The sequence below is a fragment of the Coturnix japonica genome, chromosome 8 (assembly GCF_054131305.1).
Source record: "Coturnix japonica strain WE chromosome 8, WE-NBRP24, whole genome shotgun sequence".
In the NCBI taxonomy this organism is placed as follows: Eukaryota; Metazoa; Chordata; class Aves; order Galliformes; family Phasianidae; genus Coturnix; species Coturnix japonica.
Window position 1 is genome coordinate 8,418,371 of NC_140670.1, and position 16,452 is coordinate 8,434,822.

The 16,452-nt window shown below is 38.2% G+C and overlaps 1 protein-coding gene across 1 annotated transcript in view; it reads left to right on the forward strand.

The window, feature by feature from the left end:
* The first annotated feature begins 11,208 nt into the window (after window positions 1–11,208).
* The window catches only part of CABCOCO1 (ciliary associated calcium binding coiled-coil 1), a 50,119-nt gene continuing 44,875 nt past the window's right edge, over window positions 11,209–16,452 (forward strand). Inside the window, 1 exon segment of the mRNA XM_015866234.3 lies at window positions 11,209–11,296. Within this exon segment, the coding sequence (XP_015721720.2) occupies window positions 11,279–11,296 (18 nt within the window). The 5' untranslated portion in view covers window positions 11,209–11,278.

Consider the following 16,452-nt stretch of genomic DNA (forward strand, 5'->3'; position numbering starts at 1 on the left):
GATTAGTGAATCCAGTAAATACCTCCCATGATACACACAGACACATATACAACTGCATTACTAAAACAGTAATTCTTCCTGCAGGAAAAAAAGCCTTATAGCTTTACCTGTGGCTTATAAATATGAATGAAACAATTGCGTGGTAGGTCCTTGTGAACTTTCATATCTAGAAAACATCTAATTTTTACATAATAACACCAAGAATTTGAAGGAATTTTTAAAAACTGTTTAAGGTTTAAGTCACATTAGTGCCTTGTTTTTGAAAGTCTTGGGTGCAAGTTTTATGTTGAAATCACTTCTTAAAACTTCAATTATTAATGACTTGACCAAAACCATGAAAATGAGTGAGAGGCAAAATTAAACGTTGGAAATGGATGTCCTCATTTTCAGTTTTTAGATGATTCTGCCTTAACAACAATAAAAACCACCTGTGTATAAACTGGACTGATGTTTTCCAGTATCTAAAGAGGTGCTATAATAAGGGGGCAGACTCTTTAGCAAGATTTGCTTTGACCAAGCAAGGAGACATGGTTTCATATTAAAGGAGACTGAGAGTGGCTGTAAGGAAGAGTTTTACAATAAGGGTGGTGAGGTGCTGGCACAGGTTACCTAGAGAGATGGTGGATGCCCTATCCCTGGTAACTCAAGGTCAGTCTGGATCAGGCTCTGAGAAACCTGTCCTGTTCATTGCGGGAGAGTTGGATTAAATGACCATTAAGGGTCCCTTGTAACATGAATGGTTCTGTGATTCTATGATATTCAGTGGAATTATGCCACAAGATCTGTGTATGAATATGAGACCCCAGGCATAGTCTTTAGTGGACCTTGTGATTATCTAACTTGGTTATAGTGACAGTACAGTTTGTGCTCCCACATATCTGGCTTGAACATTGTTTGGTGGTGGAGGCTACAGTAATAGCTAGAGAAAGAAAACTAGAGAAAGCACGGTGTGGAAATACTGCCAGTGGGCCTTTCTGTTTGTGATGCAGATCTTGAGAGGGAAATGGAACAGGGCAGGTGCTTTACAACACCATTTATTTCTTTCAATGCTGTTATTTTATAAAGTGGTTGGAATAATCTATAATCCTGAAACTGGAATGCGAAGCAAATGTAGAATTGTTCTTCCAGGGAAGGAATTGGATGCAGCAATGTAGATGCTGTTGTACTAAGCAGAGCCAGACTGACTGATGAGAAGTACCTGGTGAAGACATCCTTCTGTACTTATGTAGGTTTATAGGCAAAGGGTTATAAGCCCAAATATTGTCACCAAACCTGAAGTCATTGCAAAGTGCGTATTAGACTGCTGTCACTGCTTGCATTCCACCTTTTGTTTTTTGCTGGCTAAATGGAGAGTCTGTGAAATAAGTATTATTACGATGGGAAATAAATCCTGGTGAACCCATGTCTACACACATACCACGTGGCAGCTTGTTTGAGTTGGTGAAAATGGTCACATTTGGTTTGGTGTCATTAGCTGGCAAGAGGCTGAATGTAACAGTAAGCTATTGCTAGCAGTACATTTACAAAGCACTGCCAAGAAGTATTCATGCAGTTGAAGGAAAGGAGGTTGAGTGGAATATGAGTCAGACCCTGAGTCAGCTGTCCTCCAAGCAGCCAAAAGCTGCTTTATCCTGTATCACTGCCAGTACTTGAAAGGCTCATGTCACTCTAGAGAGACACTAATTTCTGCTAGGGAAGGGGATTCTGGAGCAGCTGTTACACCTCCTGCTCTGGCACCCTGTTAGCAGGTGTGTATGGCCACTGACACAGTTCTTGACTCAAACAATTTGTGGTTCAATCTGTTTAAGACCTTTGAGTCTTATGGTGGAGTGAGGAATACCTGGGGAGTATTTGAGTCCACCCCAGCTGGACTGGCAGGCTGAGTTTTGCAGATGTATCAGCCAGTTCCTAGAAGCAGAAGCGCCGTGCTACTGAAAACACACAGCTCACAGTGGCCTTACGGTGTGATTATCTGCATTTTAAGTAGAGAGAATCAAACAAGTAAAGGATAAAAAGAACAAATGTTGACTTCATCAAGATTTATAACGTGTCAAAACCCAGGAGAAAAAATTGCAGCAACGATCTGGTAGATGAAAATAAGTTGCTTTGCGTTACTAATGGACAGTTTGCATTACAGAGCCACTATCCCATATTACACAATATACATACTTCATATAATGTCCTCCCTATCTCAAGTGGATAAATAACATTAGCACAGAGCCAAGAAGATTTATGGCAGGAACAAAGCTCTCTATTACTCTTTTTCCGACTAAGTTTTTAAAGTATTTCTGTTGCATATGAACTACTTCATTGGCCAAGCTAATTCTTGGAGTAACTCCCTTGGCTCTATGGGAAGTGCTCCAAAGATGATTTTGTAGCTGTACGCTACATTAGGTCGTACACTGAATAGATGGATGTTATAAAAGAAAGTACTTGTGCTAATAGGCAATGACATCATCCCATCACTCCAGAGCAAGTAGATTGCTAGCTTCCCTTACAGTTATCTCCATCAAAGACCAATTCTTTCTTTTCTCTTTTTCTGTTCCTACTCTAAAGCAATTAGCTCCTTAAAAACTATTTTTCTGTTCATCCGGAGAATGACTCTACTTCTCCTTATATTTTTAGCGTTATTAGAAGCTAATATGACTTTGCTTGTTCAGATAGAAGTGTACCATTGTACTTGCAGTGCCTGTCACCTTGCAGTTGAAGATCTTGGTGTACTGTCTGTCTTATTTCTTGTAACACTCAGAAGGTAAACATGTACTCCTAGTGGTATGTAACAGACAAGAGGAATGAAAGATATTTCATGCCTTGAAAAATCCAACAAGTTCAGAGTGTTTGCATGTTGGGATGGCCTTTATATGTTCACATACTCATTGGGTTTTTTTTCTGGTACAAATCTGACCTTTGTTTGATGAACTGTGGACGTCTAAGCAGGCTGTGCAGTAACAGTTTGCATGCAGTCCTGGATCTGATACAACAAGTTGTTACATTTCTTCTTTCTATGTGTTTCAGATCACTGCAGAATACTTGCGTCATCATACAAGTGACCAGGACTCTTTGGAATCCATGAGCTAATCAAATAAGAAAGGAAATTACATATGCAACATTTCAGAGTTTTAAATGGGAGCCACTCATAGGAAAACCCCATTCCATGCTGAGGTGAGAAAATCTTCATAGTTGTAAAATTTCAGACCCAATTTTTCCAGAGAGATCAGCAGCATTAATCAAGATGAAAAATAATGCAAAGTTGCTTTACTTATTATTAATGTAAAAAATCTAGGAAATGTAGGAAATCTTGACATTATGAGAAAAGAATTTGATTGTCTATTTAATATTTAATTTCATTGACACACACCCACAATTAGTAAAAAGCTAAGTTGTGCCTGAGCTTTTTACAGTGTGTATGGACTGGCATTAAAAATGAACATTTTCAATCTTAAAGGGATAAAATTGAGAAAATGGCAAGCCATTGGAAATAAAAGTTACATTACACCCTAACTACTGTATCTATAGTGGCCACCACCACTTCTATTGTAATACACAAGAGAATTTGAAAGCATTCAGATTTGCTTTTCCAGCTGACAGTCTGCTGCAGGTGCTGTGCTATTATAAATAACTATTCAGCTGTTATGCATTATTATCTAAATCACCATTTTGAACCTGAAGTATAAGCTGTACAACCCATAGATCAAATCTAAGAAATTGGCTCTTGTTTACAATGCAGTTATTCTCAAGGAAGAAAATACCCAGGAAATCAAACTTGCAAAGAATTTTAATTATGCTGCTTGTTCCTAGGAGCAGTATTACAGTTTTACGTTCCAACACTGTGTGCAAGGGAAATGAAATACACAACACCTGTTAACAATACGTACTCTGATGAATGCTTGGCCAAGAATCGGTTATGAATATTTTTAATTATATAGGGTGGAGAGAAAAAAGATGTTTCAGGTTTTTGTTGTTTTTGTTTTTTTTTCACAGCCAGCCAAATATGATCGACTTAGTGCAACGATTTATATTTTATTAACATCAGATGAAATCATAGAGAGACTGATGCAGAAATGATTATGATTATTTTACAACTATTGCCAGAGTAGAAATGGATTCATGAGTACAGCAATATGTGTAGGTAAAAGGGAGAAAAAGGCTTCCTTCATCATCCCCTATTTGCAGGCTCTGGTTTATTAGAAATTCTCAGCTGGCACTGAAAACTTACAGGGCTGAGTTCTGCTTTTAAGAAGAAAAAAAAAAAAAAAGGAGGAAAAAAAGAAAAAGGAAAAGAAAAAAAAAATCCAACTGCCTTCAATTTCTCCATCTTTTCAAAAAGTCTTTTTTCGTTGTATATCAAACATCCAGTTACAGTTCAGATTTTCAAACAGCATAGGCAGCTAAAATTTAAATAGTCATTTATGAAGAGTATTGTCTTTGTTGGCCTGGGTCGCATGGAAAAGGCAGTAACTAAGAACTAATGTATGATCCATGTGATAGCACAAAAGCAAGAGGTAGAAGAAACATCAGGCTGTGCTTAATGGGTCCAGAAGATCAACTAAGTTAGTTATGGATAGAAAAGGCTGTAATCATCTTTTGAAGCCAAATCTGCTTTTGGAGCTTATGCTTTCTTCATCAAAGGCAGTTTCAAAATTGATAGCTGAAGGAGCACAGGAAGAAATCATAGTTGAAAAAGCATCCCCCCCCTCCCCATTCTACATTTTTGGGACTTAATATTTTTTGCATTTGAGAGTTCCAATTGCTAATAATGCAATTAATGGCTCAGCTCAGCCATCCTTATGTAGTCTGAACTCCTCTGGGTTTTGGCGTAATGTGACGAGTTGCTGTCGTTTTGGTGGCTGTAGGGCTGAGCTCAAAGAGCCACAAGCGGGGATTGCAACAGGAGGGTCTGTTGCTGGGCTCCAAGCAATCTGAAAGGTTGGGGAGAAGACTAGAAATACTTGTCACACAACCTAAAAAGCTTTGTGCTTCTGAAGACAAATGCATTCACTGCAGAGTTCCCAGGAAAGAAAGGAAGTCACGGCCTTTACAAAGTACAAAAATGGAAGAAACACTTGTACACAAAGTCTGACTCACAGCTCATGTAAAAAATATGACAAACTTCTTAGTCTAATTCATTAACTCTAAATAATGTCCTTTCAAATGCTATCCCCGGGAGCGGTTTCTGTCTGAGCTGTTTTGTTCTCTTCTTGCCACAGATTGTTTATAAAGAATTATGAGAAATGACAACAAAAGAATCAAAGTTCGATTTTTCACAGATGAAACTACAAAATGCATGGAGTACTGTAATCCTGTCAGACAAGTGAGTAAATTATATCTTGGTTGCAACAATACACTACTTACTGAATATCAATAAGGATATATTCCCTTCCTTGGAGTAAAAACATTTGCTGTTAATATAAATAGTTCTGAACATCCCTGGCAGTATATGCATGGATGCCAAACAGCATTAAAACTCAAGCAGGATGTCACGTTTCAGTTGCGAGAAAGAGGGGAAGACTGTTAACAGATGTTAAAACAAGGAGGATGATTCACTTCTGGTATTTTACAGTAATGAAATTCCATTAACTTCTATCATCTTTCTTCACATTTCTCTTCAAGTAAATGACAAAAACATAAGCTTATGTTCAAGAAGCATTCTGAAATGCTGCACTGAGGCTTTCATTCTGCTTCTAAATTTCCTGTGATAAGCATGTGGGTAACTATGCTTCTCATGGACAAAAATACAACATTGATCTTTATAGCACACGTGTCGCATGTATCAACTGAGTATGTCTGGGTGTTCGAGTTGAGAGAAATAGCGGCTGGCAAAAGCTGTGTGCCATCTTTGTCTGTCTTGAACTTTTGAGCTCTGAAGAAATGTCTTAGACTGGAGTAGAATAATTCATTAGACTTTGATTCTCTGAGAGCCTGATTTTGGTTTCTGTCTTAACTAAATCCATAAATTACTTTAATAAATACCTTATGGAAGCATTTCACCCCCGTTTTAGAACAAACCCATGAATGTTCCTCAAGACAACACAAACTGAGCTGGTTCACAGTTAAAAATACAAACGTATGTGGCTGGCCTCAGGTCCCCAGTTCAGTGAGTTTCAATTTTACAAGGAGTAATGTACTTAAGCTCTCTAGAGCTCTCCAAATTCATTTTTAACATGCAACTACATAATCTTTTCAATGTGAATATGGGCATTAACTTCTCCTTGCTGCTCTCTATAAACATCTGCTTGCACAGCAGATATTTCAAATTTGGAATCTCAGAAGGAAGGGGCTTCCACAGATGATTACTGAGATATATACCCTTTTATTTTAGCGTGCTCTGCCAAGTGGAGTCCATAACCCCAAATGAGTCAGGGAAGAAAAGGGGTAGGGCAGTAACAAACAGCTTCACTGTAATTTTAACCATATTGCCTAGTGATCACAGAATAACCTTTATCCTCAAATATTTAAGGAGACTATTTGGACACATTCTTCCTTCTTGAGTGCGTTCCTCCACTCACTGGACTCTGAGGTTCCACGCACATCAAGAGAAGACACATGTGCGAAGACACAATTTTACTACTTGTCCCTGGTGGAAGGGACTCTTAGGATTTTTGCTAGACTGCACAGTAACAAATTTTACTCTGTCTGGAGTAGACCCCACTCTGTAAAGTGGTGATAAACTTGCCACACAGACTCCACAGGTATTGTTGCTATAGTTGTGATCTTGCTCCAAGACATCACTTAGGCATTAAGATATATCTCTCTAGTTCAGGCTTGCTAGTCCATATTAAATAAGGAAAAAAATAGTAAGATACTTTGGAAGCTGTTTTTGTAGTCTAACAAGCACATTACTCAGAAAAGCACAAAGGAAAAATACAGTCAGTTTGAAGTGGAAATAGTGATGTGCTTAAAGTTAAACATAGACTTAAGCTGGCATAGTAGTCACAGGGAATTTTTTCAAAAGGTGTTTTCATAAGCTCCAGTATACAAGCCAGCTTGTATCTTCGGTAATTATAGCCTCCCTATTGAAAATCCCCCTGTAATTTCAGTTGGATGTCATTTTTCACTTTCTGCCCTAGATTGTTACCTGTTATTTTGAGAAGTAGTTAACATCATATGGAGAAGGTCGCAAAATATCAATAGAGCTACCCAACAATGACATGAAAGAAGTAAAATATGAAATCTTTAGCAGAAATGATGTTCCTATTTGGGGGCAAAATGGCAGGAACAATGGAATCAGTGAACTGATATTTTTTCACAGGCCTTGCTGTGTTATTAAGATGTAGTAATAATTTGAGCTCTTTACATGGTAGTGCATTTCTATCTTTAGTTTACCAACAGCCTGAAACAGAAGTTCAAACTGAAAAGTCAATTTTTGACTGTCTAAATGAAAAGTGAAGATGGATGTCTGGTCTTTTGCATGGAATTTAATATTCCAGTTCTTGCAAACTTGTCACAGTAAGTGGCAATTTATATCTATAGAAAAGATGTACAGGAAATGGGAGTCTGTGATAAAAATGGGTCTGAAGAAAGGATATATACATATGCAATACGTATGTGTATGTTATAAAACAATACTTTAATCTATAGATTATGTGTATTTAATATTATATAATATGAATGTAATATTCTATTTGCTTGACATCTCTGATTACCATTAAGAAAACACATTGTTTAATTTGGTACATTTCTTCAGGTATTTTTCCTTACTCCATTAATTGGCATGTTCTGTACTGAACACCTTTAGCCCCCAAAGAGCACAGCTCTCACAGTCAGCAAACCGATGCTTTTCTATGCACTCTTTATAAACTTAAAAGTCTAAAGCTGGCATTAAATTGCTTGTTCCTTGTCACTGGTATACGAATGGCTGTGTAAGATGCAGAAAGTTGATTTTTGTCCCAACGGGCTTAAAGTCACACAGTGGTCAGCACTGTTCCTTTTGCTTCAGTCTTGAATTGTGGAGTTCTTAGTGGATTAGTCCTGTCTGAATGCTGATTGTGAGAAGCCACTTAGTTGGACTGAAACAGCTACCCACTACATTATCCATATGCTTTATCTCATGCATCGGCCTTCACTGTTTAGATTCTTGAACTAAATGGTACTTGGAGAAAATCCTAAGCTTCCTTAGTTCATATTGATTGTATAGTGAAATGTTATATGCCCATTTACATTACTTTTGCAATTTAATACATGATAAGGGACTGTCTTCGCCTACTGGCTTAAATCAATTCATATTTCTTCTTCAAGTTCTTGTTGGCAGGAAAAAGTACAAGTCCCCTGGAGATGGACTACATGTTCTCTTAAGTCTTTTCTAATTTCTAGGATTCCTATGAACCTAAATCCAATTTCTTGGCATTAGATATAGGAGTCTTTTGGATAAGATCAAGAATAGAATCACTGTAATACTTGCTTTTATCCACTGAGCCACCTTTCTTTACAGTGAAAGGATAATGGAATCATTGATAGAGTATGTGTTTTACTTCTCTCACTGCTCTGCAGATTGTTTTGAATAATTGAAAAATTATGATTGGCTAAATTTAACTTGCACTTTCTTATTGCTGTGCCAAGTACTGAATTTACAAGTCTCTTAAAATCACTTTCAAATCACATGAAAAAATCCCCACATATTAATTACACAAAGAGGGAGGAATTCTGAGATGCGCTGTAATGAAGAATGGTGAAGTACAAGCAGTTCCTCTCCTTAAATAATTCAGAATTCTGCCCATCCTTCTGCTGATACACAGCAGCAGTTTTCCTCTTGTAGTTGTTACCACAGTTCCTTTAATTAGACATTGCCTGAGAAAGGGCAGAATTACCTTTTTTGTTTTAGAAACAAGTTTCTCAGACGACAAAGGATTTATGTGCCTCTATTTCTAGTACAGAATCATGCCCTGAATTTTATTTATTTATTTATTTCTGAAAATATACAGTATGTAAAACAAAAGCACATCACCTAGAGGGAATACTGTTCCCTGGATAAAATGCCTGTGATGGATGTTATAAAGGAGTCAGGAGAGGGTGATTAATTGCCACGTTAATGCACCTATATCCAGTAACGCACAATTCATTATTAAGAGCCATGTAACGCTAATGTACTGCTGCTTTCACAAATTATACATTTGTTACCAAGGCAGTCAAACTCAAATACTGTGTGCAAGATCTCCGTGCATGCCTGTGTTTTGGTTTTTTTTTAATCCTTGTCTCACAGGGCAAGAATTCAAGCAATTTGTTGTCATGAGAGGTGGCAGCAAGGGGAGCCATATGCCCATCTAACGTAACAAGCAAGGCTCCAATAGGAATTCCCATCTGCTTTTCATCCTGAATTTGCCTACGTGTAATTACTGTGCTTAGTGATGCACGTGAAAATGTGTTTGCAATTGAATGTTTCCTAAGACCTCCATCACTAAGAGGATGTGTGAATATGCACGGAGTTTACAAAAACTTTATGTTTTAAAATAAGTATTCTGCAAATTCATTCATTTTCCTGAATTCCACATAAACTTCATCTTCTGCTGAAATCCAAAGACTTCTGCAAACTACTAAAAAATAAAAATAATTACATCAAACAATCAACTTGGTTAGAACTGTGAGGGACTTAGTGGAGTATTGTGGAACCCTGTTGCTATTGCTGGCTTGTTTTTTTTTCCCCCAGGTGAAAATGGCCTACCATCAACAAAGCCCTGCAATATTTAGTGTGAAGCTGTGACCTCTCCTCCCCTTACAATATGGAACTTTGTGATCCAGGTGAGTCTGCTCCCTGATAAACTGAACAAGAAAGTCTGTCTAGGAAGATAGAATGCTTCACAGCATCATTAGCAAAATAACCTGACAAAAGTGAAGGAGAGCAACCAGCTCTTCACCAACTTGCTGTCAGGGCTGAATGCAAGTAGGCCATGTGGTTATCCTTAATAGAGCCAGGCACTGTGAGCTGAAGAGGCTTAATCAAAGACGGAAGGAAGAGGTGGAAAGTGTGCGCCCGGGATACTCCTGTGCTGGGTGATACTAGCCTTGGCAAAACAATCTCAGAAACTTGAACTCTGGTTGCTCCTCAGATAAGTAGAAGAGCTCTTACTATGTAATGTTTTGTAAGGGTACGCTTTCCAATATGGACTGTTTAAATTATAAATGCTGGAACAGCCACTTTCAAAGAACTTTTTCATATAACACAGCTACACAGAGGAGCTTTTCTTCTCCTGTGACCTGAAGTGTCTGTGACCATCAGCAATCTGAAAATCTATCATGACTACTCGTGGTAAAAAAGGACCACATCAGACTTTCAAGACCACTACTTCTGTTGTACTTACAAGTCTTGAATTTGAAGGAAACAAAAATGAGCTGCCTTAAATACTCACACTTGCATACAAATGTGAGTTTTATAAACATAAAAGAGTCATCTTAAATTAGAATGAACAGCTTAATGCTACCTTTGATTCTTTTTTGTTGGTGTCTCTTTTATTCCTATATCTAATCTTTATAATTCTATCTAAATATTTAAAATGAAAGTAGGAAGTTTAGGAGCTTAACGCTGGAAACGTGTGCTGGGCTTCCATCAGTGCTCAGCATCAATGAACTTGTCCAGTGTGGGTTTTGTGTACGAAAGAATACAGTCCAGACCTAAGTCTTTTAATGCTGAATAAGAGAAATGGAGGTAGTTCCTTTTAAGGAGTTTTAGCCGCTATATTTTGACATTAAAAATGCTTGTGGAAGTCAGTGCATATTTTCAATGTCAGAGAAATGTGGGGTTAAATCCAAACTCTACCTGTTAGTGACTAGACTATCAGTATGAACATATACAATGTTATACTGCATCCAAACATCACAGTTAATTCCCCAGTTTTTACACCTTACTGCGTGTGGTGCTTGCAGCTCTGAATAATGTTCTTATTTGGTTAGATTTATATACACAGTAAAAGGGGAAGTAACTGCAGCTGTACGGTTGTCAGCTACAGAGCATGGCACAAATTGCAGGAATTCACAGTGTGGGCTCTGCGCTTCTGTAAAATACTATGAATAATTCTATAGAACACTGCAGGATCCACATTCCAATGGATTCCTTTTGGAAGCAGGATTGGTGTGTATGCGTTATACGGGTCACTGTTGTGCAGGAAGAGGAGTTGAATGTCAGATATCAGTCATGGTGGGCAATGGCAGGTCTGAGACTCTTGTGACGCAGGTGCAGTGGGGGCGCTAAGATGGCGCCCGGAGGCCCGAGAGCAGAGGCCGGGGCCGTGCGGGCGGAGCTTCGGGGCCCGCCCCGTTCCCTGGGTGACGGGACGCCGAGCCGGGCAGCATGGCGACGGCGGGGAAGGTACCCTCGCTCCTTGAGTTTTACCTCGCCAGCTCCCAGCCCCTCTTGTTTCTTTGTCTTGCTTCTGCTTCATCTTTTAATTGAATTTAAGTGTCTTCACTAAGCTCCTGGAATCTTAAAATGAAAGGGCCAACGTTAAAATGCTTTTGGAGGATAAAGGAAGGCAGTGTGTGTGTTTCTGCGTTACCCTGTCACAAAAGAGACATAGCAGAGAGAGGGACACCTGTGTGAAACCAGCCAGGGCCCTTCCTGGGCCCACGTGTGTCTGTTGGCATGATGCTGCCATAGCAACTGCTGGCACAAAAGCTTAATATTTAGGTTTCCTGAAATAAATGAATCTTCTTCTGTGTAGAATGCATTATTCAAACATTTTACGAGAAACACAAGTGGTTCTTAGTGTATTCTTTCTATTAGTGTTGCCTGTAAATATTGTGGTGAGCAAAAGGCTTCAGGGTGTGCTGTGTGGGGAAGGTCAGGCTGCCCAAAGGCTCAGGGACAGGGTTTAGCAGAGGGTTGTTAGGGCACTATGGTCAGGTTGTAGTTGGACTTTGCGATCTTTAAGGTCTTTTCCAACTTGAACAATTCTATGGTTCTTTGATTCCATGATTTGAAAAGCAGCACTGAAATTTTCCTCTTTATTACTTCATGGCTTTGTAAAAGGATCCTCTCTGATAATTCCTGCTATCCCCTGTGACTTATTGTTATTGCAAACTCTGTGGATTTGTGCATCATTATTATTATTATTATATAGCTTTCAGTTTTGACTGAAGCTAGCACGTTCTGTACGTAAGCCATAGCAAACCTGTTACTTTGCCACTGTTGTTATATTTGCCTCTTAAATCTTGAGAAAAGTCCTTTTGAATTAAAATATTTTTATAACATCTCAGACTTCAGCAGAAAGCACATTACAAAGCCTGCAGGCTGACCTTAGCAGTTCCTGCTGCTCCTTTCTTCTAAAAAAATATGCTTTTTGTTCCATTTAGTAGTCTGCAGCAGTGAAAGCATTAGTAAAGTCTAATGCCGTAGTAAATTTGGTCACTTGCTTACCTGGGCACTTGGATTGCACATCTTTTCTGAGATGTATTTATCTACTGTTGACATAATCAGCCTCTGTTGTTTATAATAGTCCTCCCATATAGGTATTATTTTTTGCATTTGGTATGTCTGCACATTTCTTCTTGAATGCCATTGAAATTAGTGATGCTGTTGTGTATTTCCTCATTTGTTTGACAACAAAACAAACACTATGACTAAAATAGGAACTATTGATTTTAGCTTCCCATGATGGGAGCAAACAAGTGGTTCGTTTTTTTGTTGTCTGTTTTGTTGGTGACGGTTTGTGTGTGTGTTTGTTGTTGTTTTTTAACATATAGGAACAGTGAATGCATTTCTGTTTCTGCCTTAACCATTTAGGTAGACAGCTTCAAGATTTTCTGCTTCTGCTGAAGTATTTGACAGCTTGATAACAAAATGCATGTAATAATACAAATAACAGCCTGTGTTGCTATTTTTTTTTTTTTATCCCCATTTTGATTAAAGTTGTAACTGATATACAACACTGTTTCAGGATACATCTGTACTGCTGTCAGCAGTATCTCTCAGGCTGAGGCAGCTGAGCCAGCTTTAAATGAACCAGCTCAGTACCGGCAACTGTCTGTCTGTGGCAGCAGAGTTTAGTCCAGTTTCATTTCCCTGGGGTGAGGGCAGGAGGATCTCATTCCTTACACTTCAGGTAGCTGATATAATTTGAGAGAGCTGGCAAGGCATTCTTTTGTGAATATGTTTTTGAAAGTCAAGATTTTGCAAAGCACATTGTTGTATTTTCAAACAGATGCAAATAACTAACAGCTTCAGCCAGAGCAGAGGTCTCATCCCAAAGGACAAGCCTGCTTCCGTACAGGAACTCTATTGCTAATTTCCATTTTTGTGTTTCAATGTCTTACCGCCCTGGAGAGGCCCTCACCAAAACTACATATGCTGGAGTGGTTATATTTAGAATTCTTCCCCACCCAAACACAAAGCTTTTTGCAGCTCGCTGGGATTGTTTGCTGTTGTTACTTTCTGTTTCACAGTGAGTTGTAAACGTTGGCTGAAGAATTCAAGGAGGATCTTGTTCTTTTGTTTTAAAATGTCTGATGTGGTATTTGGATTTGATGATGTTGACAAGAGGTGCCCAAAGCACTTGGAGTGACGTATTGAACAGCTAGAAATATATTATACATTCAGAACAGCTAAAAATTATTTGAAGGGAAATAGAGGATAAAGGGAACAAATAATTCTCTTGTAGCAGTCTATATTTACATGTGTTAAGTCTATTGCTGGAAGTATGTTTTGGTAAAGGGTTTTTTAGGTTATTTCCTCCCCACCCCCCAACTCAGGAGGATAGTGTTATCAGAATGAAATCACCTTGGATTGTCTCAGTCAATCACAGCTTTTAACAGTCAAAGGAAAGGTAAATTCATCATTGCATCACTGAACATACAAAAAAACAGTTTCCCTCTGATTTTTCTGTGGTGGTTAAAGACATTTTGCCATCAAAAGACAAAGCAGTATTTCATCACAATGGTGATAAACTTTAAGTGGGGGTGATGTTCTGCCCCAAAAGAATTTTTCCATGAATGCAGGATCATTCAAGTGACTTCAGGTCTTTCACTACTTTTATTTTAATTTTCTTTTTAATTACAGAGATGCTTCTGATTTTAAAAATTTCTCTTCTGAATAATGTGATTTCACTCCCACAGTTCCTCATCAGTCCTTTATAACTGATATTATGTGATAGCTGCGCTTCCTATGGACAGCAGTGACAGAAATGCACCCTGAAAATTAAGAACATGAGGGATGTTGTTGCTATGGAATAGTTACAGAGAGTAGGTGGTGAAACGTACAGTGAGCTTTCACCTTGCCGTGTGAAGTGATGGATTTTGATGTGCAGATTACAGAGCTTCATCTGCAATACTGAGTTACAATATCTTGAGTCTCTCTTAAGTTTCAACCACAAACTTTAGTTGGATAAATAATGTGTTTCCAAGGCTGAAGTCTTTCACTGTTTTGAAAGGAATCGTAGAAGACTGTGTATAATGTATGTGGGTTTTTAAAAAGATGTTTATTTGTAATCTTAAATACTTCATATATTGCTACAATACAGCAGTATATGCTAAGACTTTAGCAAAGACCTAAAGGTCCTTTTTTTGTTTGTAATTCAAAGACGAGCCTTAGTGAAAGCATGTTAAGTGTGCCCAGCTTACTGGTATAGTGTAGGTGGGAAAGCTTCATGCTATGGTAAGCCAGCTGCAGACAGGAGGAAATTACCTTTTGGATGAGCATTTTCTGACATGATGAATATGGGCTGATGCCTTTTAAGAATCAGTGAGGAATAGTTTGTATGGATTCTGGAAATCCATATATTTTCCTTTTCAGAATATTCAACTTTTTGCCTGCTAACTTGATGCTTAGAGCACAAACATAAGGACTGGGAGGGGAAAAAAAAAGACTTCTGGTGAGCCTGTACTACTGGGTTATGAATGTGGCTTTGAATGTTGGAGATGTGGGGTGCAGGGGTTAGAAATGTCTTTTTCTTTGCTCAGTCCCCCTTGTCAACTCTGCCCACATCTCGCTGATAGGTGTGGATGAGAGGCTCTCACAAACAGCATGTCTTGAACTTTCTTAACCTTTTTATTTTCTTTGATAGTGCCAAATGCATCATCTTATACTTTCTGTCTGTGGTGATTGCTGTGAAATGATAACCCTGTGGTCAGTAAGGTTTTAACTGACCAACCCGTTTGTTGTTCGTTTGTTGCTTATATAATGGTGCAAAAAGATATAGTATTGTATCCTATGGATTGGACATCCTGAGAAAAAGAGATGAACTTGTATTAATTCAATTTCCTAAGAATCAGTATTAATTATTCTTTTATTTCTGCTCTCGCTGCTTCTAAAAAATCCATTTTTCAATGGATTTGTAACACCTACAGTCACTTCAGTGCAGCATTCCTATTTTTCCTAATTATTCTAAACCATCTTTCAATAATAGTATGTTACTATGTTGAGCTACTTATTCATGCTTTCCTAGCTGGAACATGCAACTTAGTTATATCAATATTGCTGACTGCAAACGTGTTGTTTTTTATACTGCACAAATTATTGCTAATGAAAACAAACTAGCACCATGTTCCAAACTCTCTGAAGGAAGCCTTCGTTTACTTGGTTCTTGTTGTTCTGATGAGGCATTCTATCTGAAACGAGCTTCTTTGCAGTTAGAAATGATAACTTTTAATGCTAAAGTGCATGGGATAGTACTTGTGATTAATTAGAGAGAAAAACTAGTCTGTACACTAACTCTCATATTGGCTGCTCTGTGTCTTGTTTCACCAGCCTTGGATGTAATTCAGCTTGTCCCGGAGTTTTAGGTATATTTTGCAGTTCGGCAGCAGCAGGGGGAGTAGTGTAGCTTTATTTGGGGGCTGTCCTTGACCAGTGCTGGATTTAGTAGACGATTAGCCCAGAACAATGCTTTTCAGTCTAAAATCAGCTCATGTAAGGAAATCTTCCACTTCTTTTTCAAGCTGATGTAGAAATGTTCAGGCTTCATTTTGCTGTCCCTCTGTAAAGCCCCACAGGTGTAAAAATGCACTTCCAGTGAGTTAATAATTTTGGGGGTTTTACCCAGATTTGTAACCGTCATCCAGGCAGGCTCCAAACCATTAACCTCTATTCCTTGTGCTTTATGTTGCAGCTAAATTTTTCACTCATCTTTTTGTCCTTCTATATAGACTGATGATAAACCCTGCTTGGATACAAGCATTTGGTGAAAAGTCATTTCTCATAGCAGTTCCTTCTTAAAACTTGAGAACACTTTTGGATTGTGTTCCTTTTATATAATATTCAAATCTCAGCAGGACTTAGTTAAAGTTGTTAAAATGGTGCTATACTTAGTTGTGAGCTTTGCTAGGATTGTGTCTGAGTATAATTGGTTCTTCTTTAAATAGCTACTGATAATCATTATCAGCAACATCTCATTTTAACAGCCTAGAGATTGTCCAACAGATAGATGTCAAATGTAGCTTTGAATATTTTTATAGATGATGATTTTATAATGTGTTTTGACACCCATTCCATTACCTAAATGTTACAAAAGAGTTATGTTTTCCAGTTTTTTA